At 42.0% G+C, this 22,083-nt stretch overlaps 1 protein-coding gene across 3 annotated transcripts; it reads left to right on the top strand.

Moving 5' to 3' along the window:
- The first annotated feature begins 1,770 nt into the window (after positions 1-1,770).
- Positions 1,771-20,094, top strand: cdk12 (cyclin dependent kinase 12). Of its 3 annotated transcripts, none has more exons than XM_042505166.2 (14): positions 1,771-3,755; positions 5,344-6,030; positions 7,762-7,941; positions 8,034-8,173; positions 8,260-8,430; positions 9,966-10,155; positions 11,184-11,240; positions 12,466-12,567; positions 13,056-13,133; positions 13,278-13,394; positions 13,486-13,617; positions 14,237-14,448; positions 15,367-15,789; positions 18,381-20,094. In XM_042505166.2, the coding sequence occupies exons 1-14, from the start codon at positions 2,572-2,574 to the stop codon at positions 18,797-18,799; spliced, it is 4,092 nt and encodes a 1,363-aa protein (XP_042361100.1). In that variant the 5' UTR covers positions 1,771-2,571; the 3' UTR covers positions 18,800-20,094. The 3 variants fall into 3 exon arrangements, with proteins under 3 accessions (XP_042361100.1, XP_042361101.1, XP_042361099.1); XM_042505167.2 differs by having other exon boundaries at positions 14,237-14,460; positions 15,367-15,759; XM_042505165.2 differs by having other exon boundaries at positions 14,237-14,460.
- Positions 20,095-22,083: the final 1,989 nt, after the last annotated feature.

Below are 22,083 nucleotides of genomic sequence, written 5' to 3'. Positions count from 1 at the left end.
TAATCTGTCCCCTGGCAGCTCTCTATCTGTTTTTCTTTACCATAAAGTCTGTGGTTTAATTGTGATTGATATATATCACATTTGTGTCTTTTGTATTTGATTGTTTAATAAAGATAATTGAAACTGGAAAAAAACCCTCACTTGACAACAGTACAATGTCACCTGGAGTGCAAAAATAAATGTAACTACGGAAACATTTTACTGTCTATTGAGTCAAGAATGCTTTACTATGGAAACCCAACCTGCAGTAATTTAGGCCTATAATAATACATGTAATCATTTTTGCTCTTGGTGCAGTATAGCTTATAAGGTTTGTCACACTTGTTTTCCTGCTGTTAAATTGACATAACAGACGCTTGATATTGTAATCCATCCATCAGCTAATCTAAATATTGTCACCCTATAGGCTATACTTAGCCTATTTGCTTTCAGGTAAGATGACCATAACTGCTTTCTACTAGACCTGACTTGTGACGTGAAATGTGAGACAAACATAAGAATGCATTTGTCACCTAATACACATTCCTTTGTGCAATATCAAAAAGTAGCCTCATAAAACTGCACACTCCTCCCACTCTATCAAACATGATTCATCTGCCAGAAATGGACAGCTTTGACATGGGGTGGCTGGTAGCTCCAGCCTCCTTTTCAGCTCTTTTTGGATTTGCATTTTACCATAAGCCTATTTTTCATAATCCTCATAATTAACTGCTTACTATGGCATGTGAAGCCACTAGTACCTTACCCTTAACCTGTTTATACCTATGACACTTAACAACCTGTTAGTATGTCAGGCATTGTGCACATTTGGTTTGTGCACCTTATTGATAACCATTCTCATTTATATTTTGTTTATTTGCACTCTGTAGGCCTAACCTATATTTGCACTCTTTCCCACTTTGCACTGCAAACTGCTGCCCCATAGTATCTTATCTTATTTTATCTTATCTCTGTGCAAAGTAAACATTTTTTCCTGTACTTTATCTGCTAGAATATTACTTGCCCTCGATTTGACACAATAATTTAGGAATATGCAATCAGATAAGAACGGTCTTAAACCTAGATTTTGACAGGGGCCCTCCTCAAGAGAGGGCCCCAAAATTAGCAGAATGTGCAAAGTGGCACCTATAACAAACCTGCTTATCATGTCAGTTGGTAATGTACCTTAGTGCTGCATAATCAAAGAGTTGCTTTTCAAAAAACAAAACAAAAAAACCCCCCAAAAAAACACAGATACTATCCAGTAAATTCTATTATTTAAAGATACATACCTGACATGAATGACAAATGCACCTTTTGCAACAATATGGTAGAAACATTCAAACAATTTGCTCATTATTTCAGCTTTGTATTCATAAAATACGTTTTTAGAGAAATTGCCCTCATATACCACAAAAAAAAATCTGATCTAGGTACATAACGTAAAACAATGTCAAACTTGAAAATGTGTAATAAAAAATGTCTGGTTTTTGAACTGTCATTATTTTCATTTGTAAATTTTTGTATTGACCGCTAAATGTACGGTTTTCAAAACAAAAACATGGTCCTGTTATTTCCGTTTCCTGTGAGAACAATGCTGTGTATTATTTTATTTCAAATGAAAACCATGTAATATTTAACTAGTTAAGAATGTTGAAATTCTTTTTTACTTTTACAGATTGATGCATCTCACTGAGCATTTTGCGTTGCTGGCGCGCGACCGTGACTACAGTAGGCGGGCCATGTGTTGTGATAGGCCGTTGCTAAGATACGCATAAGATTGACAGTGTTCCGGTTTCCGCTTCATTCCGCTGTGCGCAGAAGTTGCTAGTCACAGGAGCCACAATGGCGTTTGTAGTCTCCTTCAGCTAGGGCTGTGGATGATATTAAATCCACTAGCATCGCCCTAAATATAGGCCTGGTTGATTCCCAGAGCCATTGATAATAAACTGGAACATCTACTGCACACGAAAATACTATGATTTCTGATCAATATTGACTTTATAGGAGATAAAACTTACATTAAAGGGAACATGTAAACAGTAACGTACCAACCGGGTCAAGTTTTCATTTTGTTCGAGAAACGAGCATCTTTTTAATGAAGGCATTTGCTTGTTTCTGAATGCTAAGACCGTAATTCTGTGGAATAAAAACACCTTTACTTAACTTGGCACCGGACAAGGACACCTTTCACAAAGGGACTTTTTCTTTTTTACGAGTCAGCTCGCTAGCCGCCGAGCATTAGCTAGCGGTGCTAGCTAAATTGAGACGGAGACGACAGCACAATGCTCCGATGTTTGGTTGGGATCTTTTTCATTCACTGACTTATTCAAAGTACAAACTTTACAGCACTGGAAAACCACCGTGGCTTATTTTTTTGCTTTGACGAGCTATGCTGGAGATCTCTGGAATGAATTGGCGCTGAGGAGGACTGGACTTGAGCGGCCTGGTCTGTTTATTTTGTGTATTTTCTTGCCCTGTTTCTGCTTAGTAACACTTTAAGTAGCTGCTGTTCTCCTGCTGTGAATGAATTGCCTGGACCACCGAAGCCCAGACGCAGGAGAGGTAACGATACCGACGCCGGCGTGAGGGATGCCTGGGTCGGACCGACACCATGGGACCAAGAGGAAGCCGGAATCTAGCAGCAACAGCGGTGTGCCACACCAGACCCAGGCCTCGACTCATACCTCTGCGGGAGACAGGGCGAGCAAAGACGGCAAGGTGCAGTTTAAATCTTCAATGTCCTCTTCCTCTTCAAAACGTAAAAGGCATAAATCAACCAAACATAATCGGGAATACTTGGCGGCACCAGGACCCGAATATTTTACCCTGGGCGATGCGGCGCCACCTGGTGTCCACACGGTGAAGCCTCTGGTGGAGTACGATGATATCAGCTCGGACTCGGACACTTTCTCGGACTTGCCGTCCTCCAGGCCTCCCGAAAGGGGGGTTGTGGACCGACTGGAGCCCTCACCAGAATACGAGAGGGAGGATATCGGCAGACCGGTCGTCAGTAGAGAGAACAGGGGACACAGACACTCCCGAAAAAAATCAAAGGACCCTAACAAAGTTAGAGACCCTGGGAATGGTGAACGAGGGTACAGGAAAAAGACCAGCAAAGACCGCGAGAAAGGCAGCTCCGGAAGGGTCAAGGAGAAGGTCGCCTCATCTGGCCCCTCATCCAAACGCCAGCTCCAGCCGGAGGGTGACTATAAGCGTGGGGAGCTGATGCTTTCCACCCAGCTACAGCCTGTAGCCAGTGTAGGAAGCACCACCTCGTCTACATCCTCATCTCGCAGCAAGGAGAGCAGCCGCTCAGGGAAGTCCCGCAAAGACAAGCAGCAGCGGAAAGAGGCCCGAGCGGAGGGCAGTCGCACCTCCTCCCAGAAGAACCGAGCAGACAGGAGCCACCGCAAGTCCTCTAAGGCCCACAAGTCGAGCCCTAAGGGCAAGTCCTCAAGAGGGGGCAGCCCCCGCAGGAAGACCACCAGCGCTGCTCTTTCGCCCAGTCCCAGGAGAGTGGCTGGCAGTGAGAGTCCACAGGCCAGTGGGTATGTGCAGCAGGTGGACGACGGTTACTCCAAGCGGAGGGTGGCCCAGCAGAGCCCCAGTCCTTATGGGGACATGTCCCGCCGCAGCAGACAGAGATCGGAGAGCCCCTATGGCAGCAGACACAGGTCCTCCAGCTTTGAGAGGGACAGCAGCCCCTACTCACGGAGACGCTCCATCAGCCCCTATGCTACCCGCAGGTCCTCCAGCACCAGCCCCATGTCTCGGTGAGTATACACCTGGGATCCTCATCTTGTTTTGCTTGGGGGCCACTTTTGCAAAATAGGAGGAGCTTGTGGTTGCAGTTACAGCAGCCCCTGACATGTTTCTAAGATTTTAGGCCGTTTCTAGGATTTTAGGATGTTTACATTTTTGGGTGGTATTGCTGGATTTATGGACATTTTTATGATTTAAGGACATTTCCTTTTTTTAGGATGTTTCTCTGATTTTAAGATGATTTGAGGATTTTAGGACCATTCTAGGATTTTAGGACATTAGGGCCTAGCTAGGACTTATGTCAGGGGATTCAGGGGATGCCGTTTATCTTAAAAAACAAGCACTACTTTGATGCCATTTCATGCATTCTGACCCCCTGTATACTAAAAGTACAAAAACAAGTTCCATTGTGAATCAGGTGGTTTGAGGGCCACCCAGCACCCTCTTGGGGGCCAGATTTGGCCCGTGTGCCGTAAGTTGACTATCACTGATATATCTAATGTTTAGAAAAGATAAACAGCTGACATTTATATATATAATATCAGGTGAGTATTGCACCGAACAAAAGACCCCCATTAATCTTTGTAGTATTTTGCATAGTGACACACATTTGATATTCTGACGTCCAGGTTATATTGGGCTATTTGCTTAAACATGAGCAACATGCATTGTAAATGTAAAGTCAGGCAGACCTGTTGCACTTGCACTGCCCGTCTTCCTTTAGCAAAAATATTTATTGTTAAAAAGGAAGTTTGTTTAAGAGTCGCTTGTAGACCTTATGTAGCAGACAAAAGCTTGAAGGTGAGAGAATTAAAGACTGAAGGTGGTGTCAAGACAGACAAGTGACCACACTTCAGCCATTTTATTTTTCAGTGCAAAATGTCAGTTAATCGTGAACTTGAATGAGGAGTTATTTTTCTCTTTAAAGGCAAATGAAATGCAATTTCAATGAAGAACTGGGGACAGCAGCCCCTGTGAGAACACTTGTTTTATAGATAATGAGACTATATTTTTGATGTTTATACCTTCCCCACATCATACAAAGCCAGTTATCATTTCCAGTTCCCACATCTGGTTGGAAGAGTAGAGTATGCAGTAGACTGATTATTACTTGTATCAGCAGAATAATAGAGCTACGAAAAGTCTAGAAATGTCTTCAAAATTGCAAAAATGTTTTTACAGCTATTTATCTGGTTGTTTCAAAATTTTCTATTATTAATTTTGAAGAAATGGTGATGTATATCTGTGAGTGGAAGTGAGTCAAAGCAAATGTAAACTAGAAAATTAGACAAGGAAAAAAACTTCATTATTTTAGGTTATGGGAAAAACAGATGTCTCACTTTTGGCTTAGTTATCTATATTTATATTCATGTCTGTTACATTCAATGTCGAAGGGTCCACAACGTTTTGTTTTTATCATGAGATGATCAACGGCCATTTTGTTTGGTGATTGAAGATGTTTGCTAACTCTGTTCATTTTTTAAAAATTGAATTTCCAAATGCATGCAACATGTTTTTATGCTGTTCTCTGACTCCATGAACATGCGCTAGAATATGAAATGTTTATGACATTTAAAGAAATGCATTTCTTTTATTTAGACGCTCTGGCCGCTCCAGAAGTCGCTCCCCTCTGCACTTCTCAACTTCTCGTCGCTCCTCCTCTCGTTCCCGTAGCAAGAGGCACACTTCCTCTGTGGCAGCGGGGGCCAGCTCACACAGCAGCCGGCCAACTAGCCGCTCCCCTCCCGCCACCCGCCTGCCACTCAACTCCAGCCTGGGAGCAGAGCTGAGCCGCAGGAAGAAGGAACGGCAGGCGGCAGAGGCAGCTGCTCGTGCTAGTGGTGGTGGTGTTTCTTCTTCCCCTCCTCCGTCGGCCCGTAAATCCGCAGGCTCCTCCTCATCACGGCCAACTAAAGCTGCGGCTCCTCAGCCAGAAAAAGACTCTGCAGCAGCAGAACCTCCGCCCCCACCACCTGCACCCTTACCCCAGGACGCTCCCAGCAGTGAAGATCAGGTTACTGCTCCCCTACCTTCCCCTTCCCCCCCTTCTCCTGCACCTCCTCCACCCTCTCCTCCTGCGCCACCCGCCCCAGCCACCCAGGCTCCACCACCGCCACCTGAGGCAGAAACAGTAATTCAGCCTCCTACACCACCAACCACATCCCAGGCCAAATCGCCGCCTCCGGCTCCTCCACGCAGCCCTGTACGCCAGCTCCCGCTCCACAAGACGTCGACGCTGCCTCTTCTACCTTTACCGCCTGCACTGCTGGGAAACACTCAGGACAGGTGAGTCGTACAGATGTCTCACTGGAGACTCGTCTCAGTACAGGCCCGCCTCTTGTCTGAGTGAAAATCAAATTTGTGCAACTTCGATCCGTGCTTTTAAAATTCAGCCCGCAGTACACAGATAATACACCGCTGAAGTTATCACCTTTTTGTTGCATTGTCATCCATTTATCATCACTCATGTGAGGTAAGAGACATTTCAAGACATCCCTGAAGATTTCGTAACTTGTGACGAGTCACTGATTTTATATCTGCCTCCTTTAGACATTAGTCAAAGGTGTATCATAACAGTGCGTGTAGTATGAGTAAATAATTATGGTAAACTTCCCTCCATCTTACCAGTGCCCAGATCTCCCAGCTCATGCCAGATGACAGGTTTTGGGTCATCTAGCGGATTTTTGCTGATTCGAGGGCTCTTGCTCAAACTACAGATTGTACTTTACTTTTTATTTTCCTATGCCTGCGTAAACAAACACGAAGAGACAGAGATTGCGAGGGAGACCCGCGCTCTCTCTTTCTCAAACTCATATATCAGATGGTTAAACTAGGCAGTGCTCATCAAATATAACCCAAGATTCTGTCACTGTAACAGCTATTTCTCACCTTAAATGTCTTCAAAAAATATTAAAGTGCACTGTTAGGCTGTAACAGAAGTATTTGTGAACAGAAAATGGGCGCCATAATGTTTCCTGTATTGTAAAAATGGAGGCTGAGAAAAATGCGATTAAACGGTGAAACTAGGCAGTTCTGGTAAAAGATGAATCAAGATTCTGTTACTGCGTTGCCAGTTTCTCAGCTGAAACACGTTTTAGCATACCTTTTAACTTCAATTGCAGATTGTTGGTTAGCAGCTGGTCACCATATTGTCAAAACATTACATCACCCATTAACTAAAGGCGTTTATTGGTCCAGTGCAGCACATTGTATTCTGGTTGTTGTCAGTTTTCTGCCTTTCTTAGCAAAAGCGAATGCCGCAGCCTTTTTCCTTGTCATCATTGGTGATGTAACACCAATTTAAAAAAAAATATAAAAATATAATATATAAAAATATATATATATAAATATAGTTTTTCTACTGCATGGAAAACCCAGTTTGATTAAAGATCATCTTTACAGCAGTGAAATACTTAAATTATGATAACTGGCATGCTACAAGAAAAGATAACGCAACATATCTGGAACAAATTGACACTTAATATCCTGCTGGTGTTAAAACCTGCGGGAAAAAACTTTTTTGGGCAGCGCTCTACCTGCCTCTCTGTTTTACCGTGGCGCTCTGGTACACAAAGTCACATTCACTTACCTGCAACTACACTCTCTGTAGCAACACTTCTGAACTGCCTTGTTTGAAATTCAGTTTACTTAGCACACAAGCATGAAGAAGGCACAACCGACTTTTGCAAATGGGAGTTAATGTTGTCATTTGACTTATATTCTGTAATAAGCACACATTCTCTTTTGGGTCTACTCTACGTCAGCTCCTGCATGTTAAGCCCTTATGATAACATTTACTAAACAGAGTAAGAGCCCCCTGATTACTGTGATTACAGATTATCACACCTGTTAATGTAAACTCTGAGGCTCATGCAGAATTACATGTTACTCCTGCACAATTATTTTACAACAAATAACGAGCTTTAAAAGCCACATATCTTATGTGCGTGTCTCTGCTGTCTATTTAATTACGTACACTTTTCTCTGAAACTCTTTGTATTATTTTTACACTGTCAGTCCAAAGAAGTCCACCCCTCCCCAGAGGCCATCTAGAAAGGAGAAGGAAGTTCGCAGCCGACCTTCACTCATCGACCTTCCTTTACCACCCACCCTGCCTGGAGGTGATTCCTCACCCCCACAGTCCCCCATCCGCCAGGCCCCACCGCTACCCCAGGCAGTCCTTAAGAAGAGACCAAAGTCAGTGTCTTTTATTACTGTCCCACTTCAATTCTCCCTTTTATAAAATCTCGCGTTACGTCTTATTTGTTTGTCTTTTTGGCGGTTTACAGGATTTGCTGCCCACGATATGGTGAGCGCAAACACACCCAGAGCGACTGGGGCAAACGCTGTGTAGATAAATTCGATATCATTGGCATCATAGGGGAAGGCACCTACGGCCAGGTGTACAAGGCCAAGGACAAAGACACAGGTAAGGGACTTTTACTTGGATCTGAGTCGAAAGACAAGCAGAGACCGAATTCTCATTTTGACTGGCTCTTCTTTTTAACACGGCAGGTGAACTGGTGGCTTTGAAGAAAGTGCGTTTGGACAATGAAAAGGAGGGTTTCCCCATCACAGCCATTAGAGAGATCAAGATCTTGCGGCAGCTCAAACACCGCAGTGTTGTCAACATGAAGGAGATCGTCACCGACAAGCAGGATGCACTAGACTTCAAAAAGGACAAAGGTAAGAGGATTAGTCACTATCTTCCAGGGCTGGAAAGAACAGCAGTGCTGCCCCACTGCTGTCTTACTGAAACTTTCAGATATGTTGTACTTTTGACTCTAATCAGCGGCACATAGGAAATGTTTTCCATCAGCTGTCAGGCTGAAACACCAGCTATGAACCGCCATGGTGCAGATTTTCTTCCCCCACCATTGTGCACACATCTCAGTGCTGCAGTGGAAGTCACGGGATGAATGATGGCATGAAACTTTATTAGGAAAAAACTCGCTGATTTATCAAGTAAAAGACCCAACTGTGTGACAGTACCTCATGTTAAAAAAACCGTTTGATACTTTAACTACCACACTTATTACGTATTGCTGTGCTCTGTGTATCCCTACCCATTTTTAAGATAAATCGATTGGGAATTTGAGATAAAATGAATCAGATAAACTTCAGATCACAGTCTGTCAGGTTGTAAACCTTGTTTCAGTTACATTTTGAATAAATGCAAAAATGATAAATGTAAAAAAAATGTTCGGTACCACCAGAAAACATTATTAACTCAGATTTGAAGTTCAAGCATTCTCACTTAAAGAAAATTAAGATATGAAGGTTTTTTTTTCTTATTTAAGGCACTCCTAATACACATTTAATAATACAAGACCAGAACCTCCTTCCAAAACTATGAGTGATATTATAACTACAGTTGGTTTGGTTACTGTTCACTGTTGCAGCCCTTCTTTAAATTTTCCCACAGAGAGCAGTGCTGATCAGCCAGTAAGAACTATAGACGGGGGAACAAAATGTTCCAAATTGAGCTCCACTCCTGCACATAGTTGGCACCAAAAGGATGCTTGAGGTCATCTAGTTGCATATAATACCAGTAGGTATCATATGAGTATCAAATTAGTAGGTTGACAACTGAGCCTGCTACAGTGGATTTCTAAGCTAGCCTGCCTAGCTCCTCACCTTTGCCATGTTCAGCTTCGCCTGTCATACTCGGTGTCTCCCCACACTTTTTTTGGCCATAAAATTTGGCCATTGTCACTCTGCTCCTTTCATATTTTTGTTCTCTCTTAAACCTGGCTTTCTTATTTTGAGCCCCAATTTTAGTTGGGGGTATTTTGACTTTACTAGCCAAGCTACAGTTCACTTCATATCTTAACATTGGTGGTGCGTGTGTTCTGCACATCTTGACACTTGACTGCACTGTTTTCATAATAACTGCGAGGGGTGGGAAATAAGACGACAAGTTGAAATGTGTTTTAATGATAACAAATGTAATTATCATGCATATGCGTTTAACTTAAATTGTCATTGATACAAGTCAGCAAGTAAATTGTTGTACTTGATCTGATATAAGGGTCAACCTTAAAGCCCCTCCTGGGCCTTGGGCCGGGGTCATCTCTACCCCTTGACCCCCTGACAGCGGGGCTGGCGCTGATTGCAGTGATGATTTACACTTTAAGTTCAAGGTCCACTTCTCTTACCTTCAGTTCATGTGAGTTTAATTGTAATTCTGATTTCTGAATACATCTAACCTCTTATCTTAGGTGCTTTTTACCTGGTGTTTGAGTACATGGACCACGACCTGATGGGCCTGCTGGAGTCGGGCCTGGTCCAGTTCTCCCATGAGCACATCCGCAGCTTCATGCGCCAGCTGATGGAGGGTCTGGACTACTGCCATAAGAACAACTTCCTGCACAGAGATATCAAATGCTCTAACATACTGCTCAACAACAGGTAAGAAACAGAAGACGTGGACACCTGGAGTGAAATATTTTGGCGTCCTTTATGTACACAGTTAGTTGTGGTTCATTTGTAGTAGCAGCAAGGCCTTTAACAATGAGTGATTTTTATAAGTAACAGCTGTTTCAAGTGTCTTTTGATGTGTCCATATCACCAACAGGTGGTTGATCTACTTTTTATTCATGTGTAAACAAATGGACTTAAACAATATCAGCTATAATATGGCACTACCCACATCAACAACTTGGAACAGTGCAGTGCAGATGGTTTAAATGCAGCTGTAGTCTGTAAATATTGTAAACTGAAGACCAAACGCAGTTGAATGCTAACGTTAAAGACAGGAGTGTTTTTAGGCACGTCAGCAGCAAAGCTAATTACTTTGCTACTAGCTGAGAGCTTGAAATAACAGCAAACGAAAGGAATAAAGCAACTCCTTGCAGCTGTTTGCTCAGTACAATTCTACATCCAAACGTTACAGGATGTGAGGGAAAGCTGAACGAGCCGCAGTAGATAAGATGTTTATAAGAGTTGCTGAATGTGGGTTTTTGCTGTGAAACGGAACATTTAGAGCCAGGCTGAAGTTTGCTCTTCCTCACTGCCCTGCTCCTCTACAGCTGTAAATAGACACTGGAAGTTAAGACGTTTGTTGACCCACCTCGCCTGACATTTACTGAGTTTGAACAATCCACTTATTGATTTGGCTTTCTATCGTATCAAAATACACTCTTCATTCTGTTTAATGTTATCGAATTGATGCCCGTATCAGCATTTAAAAACTTAAATCAAACCAAAAAAAGCAAAAAAAAATGATTTGGGGTATCCACAGTAACAGCAAGTTTCACAAATTGTTTTGTATAAATGCAAACTAGATAGTTAAAATAACCTGCCTAAGTTGAGTTGTATTGTGTGTTTTAGGGTTAGTAAGTGCAGTTCTCAGTAATGTTAGTTGTTGACAGAGCTTGTTTTTTCATGCTTGGTTGTGTTGCTCCTAATCTTGGATTATTATGTGTTTGTCTGTACAGAGGTCAGATCAAACTGGCCGACTTCGGTTTGGCCCGACTTTACAATTCAGAGGAAAGGTAAGACAACAGTGTTTAACATCATCCGCTGGCTTCTGTAATTTAAGTTTCTGATTAATTATGATTATTGAAGCAGTAATTAAATCTCGCAGTGAGCGTGGACTTTTCTCTTCACTTACAATGACTGTCCACTAGATGGTGGTGTCTGTCAAATTGTTGTCCTTCAGAGAGATTCCTGTTAGTGAAAGCACTGGGGGGGTATAGATGCTGAATGAAGTCCCATTTATCTCATTTAATACTAGAGAATTTATCAACAAACTGTTCACATGGGACATTTTTAAATTTCTTGAGATAATATTTGCAACAACGTGCTTTAGTCTGATATATCAGTAACGAATATGCCAGACAGTCCATGTTCATTAGTACAACAACTACTAATATTGTCTATCAGTGGGTTACTGGATATAGAAATTCTAGTTGTTTCTGATTCTAATTTGCAAATCGATTTTCCTTTTTCCGTATGTTGAGTTGCAGTAAATTAATGTTAATATAAAACAGGGTTTGCACTCATTGACAATAGTGTTCAAAAGTTCATTAACAAAAGAGTTAACATTTACCACACAGCTCGGTGGTCTAGATACAAAGCCAGTGACAACATGGCCAGGAAAACAAGGTGCACCCAATAACTCAATAAAAAATGGTTCAACACAGCTGTCCGTATCAGGATTACCAGTTACTAAATCTTTTCAGAGTGTACCTAACAGACTTTAAAACAAAGAGGGATACTCCACAACCTGGTCTACTTTCTCTTTGGCTTAAAAAGAGGATTGCAGCCATTTATTGAGGAGAAACACTCGAGATAAATTTAACCAAGTTTCAGTAAGACCCACAACAGAAAAGGGTCACGGTAAAATGGTCAGTTAACAACTCAAAGTGCTCTGGTATGCTCCTAACATTCAGATAAAATAATACTAAGGATTTAGATTATTTTTGGCATTGTTTTTTAGGTTAGGGTCTTTAGTGTGATATCGGCAAGTATCTAACTACCAGGGGTGGGACACATTACTGGCTTACTGTTCTTTGTGCATCTTCAAATGTTGAACAAAGTTGGAAGTTGTGCGTCATCTGTCATTTTCGACCAGCAAATTTTGCATACTGCAATGCATTTTTGTTGTACAACCATTGTTTTTTTCGATATTGCCCATTTGGATTATCTAAAAACATCTTCAAAAATCAAGTGTAAATATATTCACTGTGTACTGAGTCTCTGTCTTCTTGCCCCCAGTCGGCCGTACACTAATAAAGTAATCACACTATGGTACCGCCCGCCTGAACTCCTGCTTGGAGAGGAGAGATACTCTCCAGCCATTGATGTATGGAGCTGTGGGTGAGTATGACGCTGTCATGGTAGCATAAATATCTTTTCATTCAGACTTCATTTCCTCTTTCACATTATTTATTCTTTTCGTTACTTTTTTTAATGTAGTGTAGGCTCCATGAACTCGACTAGATTTTGTAAAGTGATTGTAATGATTTTAAAATGATGCCTTCTTCGGTATATATGGTGATATCTTTAATGGAATGGAAGTAAAAGGAAATAAATAAAGTGCACCTCTTTCCAACATTACAAGCAGACTGGATGTTTAAAACAGAGTCATTTCATTTAATTAATTAATTAATTTTTTAAACTCAGATGATTTTTTGGAAAATCTCTCAGAGGATTTGTGATATTAGAAATGTATTCTATTTTTAAAACAGTAGGTTTTGTCACAATCACACTTGAAATTGTGTTTTTAGTTCAGTTTTCAGTTTAATTTTTATGTATGTCTGTGTGTACTTTCTTATGACCTCTAATGATTCTCCGTCGGGGCTCAGGTGTATTCTGGGAGAGCTCTTTAAGAAAAAGCCCATCTTCCAGGCTAACCAGGAACTTCTACAGCTGGAGCTCATCAGGTATTCTGTCCTTTGCTGTGAACATGAATTTCCATTTCCTGAACACAACACCTCAAGAAATGACCTCTGCTGAGCCCTTCACACCCCAGTGTCTCTGTTTCATTTTCACTGAGCCCATCTTATCCTTTCTGTCATTTCCCTCAGCCGTCTGTGTGGGAGTCCCTGTCCTGCAGTCTGGCCTGACGTCATTAAACTTCCGCTCTTCAACACCATGAAACCCAAGAAGCAGTACAGACGGCAACTGCGGGAGGAGTTTGCCTTGTACGTAGCCATCCCAAGCTTACACCAAAGTAGCTGTGATCAACCCCTTCGTCTGTTCCAACAGTCAAAAAACCTCTCCCCTTCTGCACAGTTTACCAACTCCTGCCCTGGACCTGCTGGACCGAATGCTGACCCTCGACCCTGCACGGCGCTGCACATCAGAGGAGGCTCTCAACAGCGACTTTCTGAGTAACATTGAGCCCAGCAAGATGCCGCCGCCAGAGTCAGTATTCCCACGGCCTGCACTTTCATATATGAAATGCACACTGTGAATACTTTGTTGCTTGCTATCTCTTTCGACACTCAGGATTCCCATGGTCATTCAAAATCACAATCACATTTTCCAGGCCTGGAAAAGTCATGGAATTAGAAAACAATCATTGAAACGTTTTTGAAAAGTTAAGAAATGTTGCTGTGTGCAATGAAATTTTTACAGCAATCTCCTGTAAATAACCTTCCATGTCATGTGACAGAACGGCAGATATTAACTAGGAGGTGACGTTGCCCTTATATGTGTCGTTCTGTAACAATATTTGGTTTACCGTCACATACGTTTCTTCATTGTCTCTCCATGTTCTCTTTGTCTCCTTGCGTATGCCAGCTATGTGAAATTATGTTTGAATTTTAAACTGATAATGTTCATAGAATGCCAGGCAGGTAGGGCAAGAAAAAAAACATTATGGCTTTTTGAAAAGTTGTGGAAAAGTTTTGAAATTTTGTCCAAGAAAATGTGTGGGAACCCTGGAGACTTTTTTGTTTGAGTGCAGATCTGTAATTCTCAGTTGTGATCTCATAATTTTTTTTTTTTTTTTTGCATGTCTACTTATCATCTGCGTATCCAGTCTTCCTCACCATCAGGACTGCCACGAGCTGTGGAGTAAGAAGCGACGTCGTGCACGCCAGAGCGGGATGCCTGAGGAGGCGCCTGCACCCAAAGTGCCCCGTAAGGAAGTGACGGGGACCTCCAGCGGAGAGAACAGCCGGCCCCAAAGCAGCCCGGCTGGAGTCCCACCGCCTCCACCAGGAAAACCGCCCTCAACAGTCAACTTAGAGAGTGAGTTGTCAGGTAACAGCTGCCTTTCACAAGGATTTTAGCAGAAACACAAGATATGCCTCGTGTTAAATATTTCTATATTCTGCTTTTTCGACACAACACAACAAGATAATTAGCAGATTTTAGCAGATTTTGGTAACGCTGATGGAGTGATAACCCAACTGCGAGGGTGTCCCATCATGACAGCGTTTTCTGAATGTCCTGTTAGTATTACGCTACTTATTTCAGGGTTCCCACAAAAGTCATGGAATTTCACTTTCTCATCTACTAGGCCTTCCAGGAGTTTTTGAGAAAGTCATGAAATTTTGTTGTGTATAATAACATTAATTGTTTCTGTGGATAACCAACCACATAAAGTAACATAACAGCAAATGTATTTCCCGTAGTTAGCTGTTGACATGACGTAGCTCTAACATGCACCAATGTGTGTCAGAGTTTTGCTTACCATCACTCACCCGTACTTACCGTTTCTCCCTCCGTGTATGCCAGGTTGCTGCATTTATGTTTGAATGGAGTTTTTTTCTGATATTTTTGCACAGGAGAAATACGATGTTATGACAATGTCATTTAACATGTAGGGTCATATAGGTCAGTCTCCATACCTATTCTATGCTACACTAATACTACTTATACTGCATTTTTTAGATAGAGCAATGTTTGTTTTATAATTGCCAGCGATCATAGAAAATTTTATTTTTATCCTTGAAAAGTCATGCAAAAGTTTTGAAATCTTGTTAATGAAAATGTGTGGGAACCCTGTTATTTGTTACCTATGTTGACAGAGATGAAGTGCAGGACGCTGACATAGTGTTGCACTGCTTGCAAGTGAAAAATATTTTAGAATGAAGTAGAAATGTTTTTTGTTCGCACTGTATTGCTTTTTCATAGTTTGAATTCTGGTTGCGTGAATGTGTTCAGGCCTGGAAGTTGCAGCAGAGCAGTTGAACCAAGCAGAGTTGGCGGTACTGCTGAACCTCCTCCAGGGACAGACGGACCTCAGCCTGCCTCAGGTGGCCCAGCTCCTCAACCTCTCCAACCCAGAGACTCTCAGCCAGTCGTTGTCTGCCCTCAGTGAGGCTGCTGACCACCAGGGGGCTCCAGAGGACCAGGCCCAGTCCGCTGCCAGGTCCCAGCCCCCAGAACCGCCTCCAGAGCCCCAGGAACTCTCACCGACATCCGGAGAGCCACAACTCAGCCAGGAAGACCAGGCCAACCTGCTGGCTCTCATTTTGGGCCACATCATCAAGCCACAAGCCGAGGAGCAAGGCGATGAGAGCAATGGCGTTCAATCAGAGGAGGCACTAATGCGCGGTTCGTCCGCCTCTACTACTGATCGCAAGGGCAAGTCCGGGTTTAGTCTCTAGAGGGTGGAAAAAGGGGAGAACCAGGGTCAGGTGAAAGTCACTGGGGACTGCAAGAATGAGGAGAGCAGGGCAGAGAACAAACAGAAGCTCACTGAGTGTCGGTACTCAAAATTCCTGTATGCTGAAATTAGCTACAATTTAGAATACCAGACGAAATCAACAAGATGATTAATTAACCAAATGAATTAGGCTGTTACACTTTCAATGCATCTCCGACTCCCTCCGTTATCCCTGACAATCCTTAAGGGTAACTTAGGTGTTTGTCAACTTGGACCCTACTTTGCCCTGTTTTTGTGTCTACATGATAACAGGAAGAACAATTTTTAAAATTAATTCAGTATTGAATTAGAGGGCTGCAGTGTGCGGCCGTGAAATGTGCTGCAATGTAACCACTCAGGGCATACGTGCACTGTCAATTTACGTCCACTGAAAGTGCTTGTTTTTGTAACAGACAGGCTCAGATTGTTTTTCCAAGTGTCTGACAACATTTTGGATATGATCCCTAGACCTTTTTATGAAAGAGAAAGATCTCTGTTTAACCAGAAACAGCCCCACAATTGCTATCACCGAACCCACCAGGCTCTATCTAAATATGCAGTCATTTTTCGCGTGTATAGAGCCAGCATACTTTCACATCTAACTGGATGAATTAAGGGTTTATTTAAACCAACCCAGAGTTTGTGATTGTTAAAACAGTGGAACGACGAACCAAGCAACCAACCTTTTGTGAGTTTTTTGTTTCTGTAAACTCTGAATGAAGTGCGTTTTGCGATTGCAAAATTCCTATTTATTTGTGTAGTCTGTTAGGTTTGGTGTTGGGGATATTGGGGCTGTTCCTGGTTAAACACAAGGGATCCTTCTCTTAAACAAAAGGTCTCTCTCTGTTAGGATCCTGTCCATAATGTTGTCAGACACTTAGAATAATAATCAGAGCCTGTCAGTGGCAAAAACAAGTGGCCTTTTAGTGGACATATATTGATGGTGCACTTGTGCCCCAAGTGGTTACATTGCAGCCGATTTTGGGGCTGCTGGTTGAATCCCTTTCGCTCAATACTGCACTAATAAAAATCAAATGTGCTCCCATTATTCTCTTTGAAGCAAAAACATGGGAAAATGGGTTTCAGGTTGAAAAGTAAAGGCGTTATTCGATAAACCCGCGCTCACCATTGTCCCCTTTGCCACCTCATATACTATAAAAATACAAACTCGCAAAATGTTTGTCGATCGTTTGTCGTCACCTTGGTAACCAGGGTAAGGTTTGGTGCACACGGACATCTCTCACTGGTGTATTCAATAAACCAGAAGAAAGTTTAGTGTTATTCATTTGAGTAAAACGAAAAGGTTCACACTGTATTGTTCCCTTCCACGTTCCTCTCACTTCCTTGTTTCTTTCTCACAGTCTTTGTTTCTGTATCTGTCCCATCTCTCCACACGTGTTCTCACCTCATTTTCATTATGAAGCAGGTGTCATGGATTCTCCGCAGGAAGCGATGTTTCTTTAAGCAGTCTGTAATGTCAGCCTTTTTATGAAGAAATTCTAATAAATTATCAAGTGAAAATAAATGTTTTGAATCTTTAGACCTCACCTGCATGTCTTTCTTTTAACTTTGGTTTGTCACACTTTTCTTTTTTGTTTTAAACTGTTCACTCTGACTCAGATACTAGTTAAAAAATGTGATTAGCAAGTTGAATAAAACTATTGACTGTGCTGCTGACACTGGAATGGTAACAGACCTGTTTTCTTCTGGTTATTTCTCCTGTCAAGGCCTCTGAAACCTTCGTCACTGCGGTTCGCCTTGCACTGCTGTAGATCAAAAAAAAAGAAGACACTAATCCTAATTAGTAGTCTTGTCCTGACCTTTATAACACTTAAAATTCTCCTGCATAAGTCACCCTTTCTGTTCATCCAGCTGTACATGCCCTTCCTAATGTTTTCTCACCTAGTTCCCGCATTTTTCCCCTTTTGTTTACCGTGGTTGTTTGGAGGAAAAACAAATACAGCTGCATCTGTTTTGCATACATTAATATTTTTGGTCCCATATAGTGATTTAATTCAATGTCATATTGTGTTTAATAAATTTTAATGATGTGATGATGAATCACATTTAAATAAAAGCTTTTTTTTTCATTTTCAACACAGGTTTCTATGAGTAGATTCATGATTGTAGATTTTTAGTTGGCCAGACATGTTTGTTTTTAGGACAAGAGTATTTTTAGTATTTATTTCACCATATTCACGCGACATCCATTGGTAAACAAAGTTAACTTTATTGCAAAAATACAGATAGAAATGTACACTCGAAAACTGATACTCTTGTGTGAAGATACAGTTATAGTGCTCTGCTCTCCCTCTTGTGGTGAAGGTAGGAATGTCAACATTGTGTAACTCCACGTTAGGCCCATTTGACAAAAATACATTTTTATTTATACATAATTGTAAATTACATATAGAAGATGATGAAAAATACAATTAAAGGTTATAGCATAGATAGTCCACATGTTGATATCTATGCCAAATATGCCTTGATACCTAATGTTTTGTCCTTTGTCCTGTTTTGGCTTCTTCAGATGCTGCAGCATCAAAAAGAAAACAGCTTGATGCCAACCAGGTGCCTCCATCTGCTGATCAGCGGCCACCCTCTCCACCCGGCCCACCTCCATCAGCTCTCGTACTTGGAAATGCCCAACAGGCCGGGTCTGAAACCCAACCCAGCCAGGACATCAGCCCCGCCGTGGCAGCTGCCTTGCTCCAGCTCATATCTCGGCAGGACTCGGAAGCTGGGGCCGCTCAGCGCAGCAAGAACCCCTCTCCCGCTGTGGATGCTCTGGCTCGGGGACAGCCCCCTCCGCCCTGGGTTGCAGACTCTCCGCCTAAACCTTCGGCTGCAGCTGAGGCCCCAGCAGGACTGGGGACTGCTGCTTCTACCACTGCAGCACAGTTCCCTAAAGACCAGGACCTCCGCTTTTCCCATGGAGCTGCCCGCTGACCCTCTGGGAGACAGACCTAGGTATCCTGGGACGCCTCCCGCAATCCTGGCCTGATGGGAAAGGCAGAGGGACACCTACAGATTGTGACTCACTGGACCATGAGCAGGTAGCTAATGTTGAATCAAAGATTTTGAAAATGAATGTCTTAAAGAGAAAGATTAAGAGCCTTTTCAGGTTGTGAACACCACTGAGCTCTGAACAAGTTGTCATGGTTTGTTGGAGGGAGTGTCTGCACCTGGGGGACCTTTAACAGTCCATTTAGGGACAGTCACCACCTGCAGTCCCTCGGTCTTTTCTGTCCGATGAAGGTCTTGACTTGAATGATATCTAGCTTCCAAATTGAGTGCCATGCAGCTCACACTCAACTTTGAAAGCAGCGCTTTTCCTTTCTTTCCAAAACAAATGATTGTTATGTCCACTGCAGTGCCCGCTTCCAACAAAGTTACCAGTGTTTTGGACGATGAAGTTGCTGTCCTCCACTCGGTGAGGGGGTGGTGTTTGTGACAGTGTGATGGAAGATTAGGTGAAATACTGTGTGTGGTTATATTTGAGGCACACTGATAGGAACTCTTGAGGACCACAAGTTTCCCGTTGAACCTTACTTGCCGGCTAGCTCCCCTGTTTTCAGTCTTGTGCCTCCGTTGCGAACCCAGCGACCCCTGAATGATCTGGGCCTAGTGGGAAAGTGTGGGTTAAGTTTCTGCTTTGGATGTCACCTACAACAGTGTACATCTGCAGGACTGTGTTTTTTTTATTGTACCCAAAGGCTGTTCCATATATTATGTCATCAATTTAACGGAACTGCGACGATTTCTCAGCCCACGTGAAGATTTTCCCTCCTTTTACATATAACAAACCTGCAGTGCTCACCTTCCTGTCTCAAATATGGATTAAATCACTACATCACGACAGACCTGCTCCTTAATACACATGCTATTCTGCTAATTCAAGTATAAAGCTATAAACATATTTACACTACAGAGAAACTTGACTTTTCCAGCTTTTCCTGGTGAGCTGTGAAAGCCTCATCTCGTATATTGTCCCCTCCCTGCCAACTTGTGCAACAAAAGCTTTTTTCGTTTTTTGGTGCAGTTATTTTCTACATAAAGAAAATGATACACGCTTAAAAAAAATAATGGTCCATGGTTCTGTTTTTTTTTTTTTTTTTTTTTTGCTTTGGAAAAGGAAAGGGAGGAGAGAATGGTTTCAAGTGTATGTAAAAAGAAAAAAAAATATTTTGTAATATGTGTTTTCTTGGTTCAGTTTATTAAAGGAAGTAATGCGACCAGTTGAATTGTCTCTCCTGGCGTCTCTGAATGTTTGCCAAAAGCAGCCACTAGATGGTAGACATTCACTCACACTACAGCTCAAACCACAGAAGTCCTCCCAGTCGGCCTCGGCAAAGCCTGATCAGAGTTGAGAACTGCAGTTTGAGCTGAGTTACACACACCAGGTTACTGGTGTTTCTTATTACTCTGAAAGGGGAACTAATCCCATTTCCAAAATTCATACATGTTATTCCTATGGTATAAGACAACCCAAAAATATTTGCCATCATGGACAACTCACTCTCAGATCAATAACCATAGTGCTAAACTCAAATGTATGATATCATCAAGTATGAAGTTTGGAGCTGCTCTATTGAAAAAACATGAGAAAAATGTTTTAGATGACGGTGAGAGCACGCAGGGGAATGTTCTGAGCATATGGGTACATTTTCTGTTTCAGCGCTGACTTCACTACAACAGAATAAAGATTGTTTGGGTCTTGTGTGAGTCCACAAATCAGGCTCCCGTTCAATGTCTCCGGAGCAGCTCCAGACTTTATTCTTGATGACATCACAAGTTTAAGACTTCTTCAGTTTCTGGCTTTAAGCCAGGTATCAGCATCAGATACCAACGCACCCTTAAGTGGTTGTATGAGACACACGGGGAAGTGGCATGTTTTTGACACTCCGGGAAACTATTGGGGTATGCAGAGAAAGTCCACACTTGGCAGGCAAACTGGTGTTGGATGGGTCAAACAAGTTCCTGACTTTTAGGTGAGAGCTGTTTGTGTCACATGTGAAACTAAAAAAGTTAACTGAATTGTTTTGATATAAATATAATGTGTTAGTATGTGTAATCTACTATGCTAGTGATGCATGTCTTGACATATGACACATCATGTGACATTATGTTATTAACAGATATACTTATTGTAATCCAACATGCTTTGATTGCCTACAAATGTGTTTTTTAATTAATGTCCCAAGTTTAATTTGAAAAGAAACTATGCATTGAAGGAGTGGAAACTGTAAGTTTCTTGTAAAACTAAAGTTTATTTTTGAAAGACAAGGCTGAAACCTCTGAGACTGAAGAATGAAGCCAATGCAAAAGTGACAAAAATTGCAGTTCACCAAATAGCCACTTGAGGCTGGCTCCAAAACAGAGTAAATCCCCTTAGAGTCCCATCTTATAATGCCCAACTTTAAAGCAGAAATAAACATGTTTACAGCCCGGTACAAAAAAACCCCAACCCCAAACTGTTTTGGTCTTTATACCTAATTTCAACATTTATGACAACTGTACTGTAACTGACTCACCTGTTTACACATTATTAAGGCCAAAGTTTCTGCATAATTAAGGGTGGGCCGCTCTGAGTGACAGGTTGACTGTTCTCGGCTTCTCAGTCAGATCCACCCCTCGTTCCTCAAAAGGTCCAGCTTCTCATCCAAACATGATCACTTCTGGTTCCAAAAAAACAGGATGGTAAAGGCCGAAATGTCTAGCTCGAGGCTTTCAAATGGCAGTCCAAAAAGCGATGGTCATGCTAGCTACATCCATTATTTAAACAGCTTATGGGAAAGACACAATGCATGTAATTAGCATAAACTGACATACTTTCCCAAGTGTGTGAGTGTCCAAAACTGACAAAGGAGGGGTACATGAGGTGTCAAATTTTGACATGTAGGGCCACTGACTAAGTGTAACTATTTGACAAGTTGGGTGTGAGAATGTGTGGCTTTGAGAGAGAATAGCTCATGTTCACAAATATTTATTGTACTTTTCTTGGCCATGAAAATAACGTAAGAACTCCTAATGTAGGTGGCGATTCCCCTTTAAGATCTGGAAACTCATGTTTCATTCTACAGGCCACTTTGAATAGAAACATGTCAAGCAAGGAAAGACATTGATCAAATAAGCAACACAAGTAAATGCCATAAAATTCATAATCTGAAACATAAAATTAAAATCTGAGAGTTTAAAAAAAAAGCTTAAAACTAAGAATCCCCATAAATGCA

This window comes from Plectropomus leopardus, chromosome 18 (assembly GCF_026936395.1).
Source record: "Plectropomus leopardus strain MGB_pleo_1.0 chromosome 18, ASM2693639v1, whole genome shotgun sequence".
Lineage (NCBI taxonomy): Eukaryota > Metazoa > Chordata > Actinopteri > Perciformes > Serranidae > Plectropomus > Plectropomus leopardus.
Note: the sequence above shows the minus strand (reverse complement) of the source record. Positions and strands in the feature narration are given on the sequence as shown.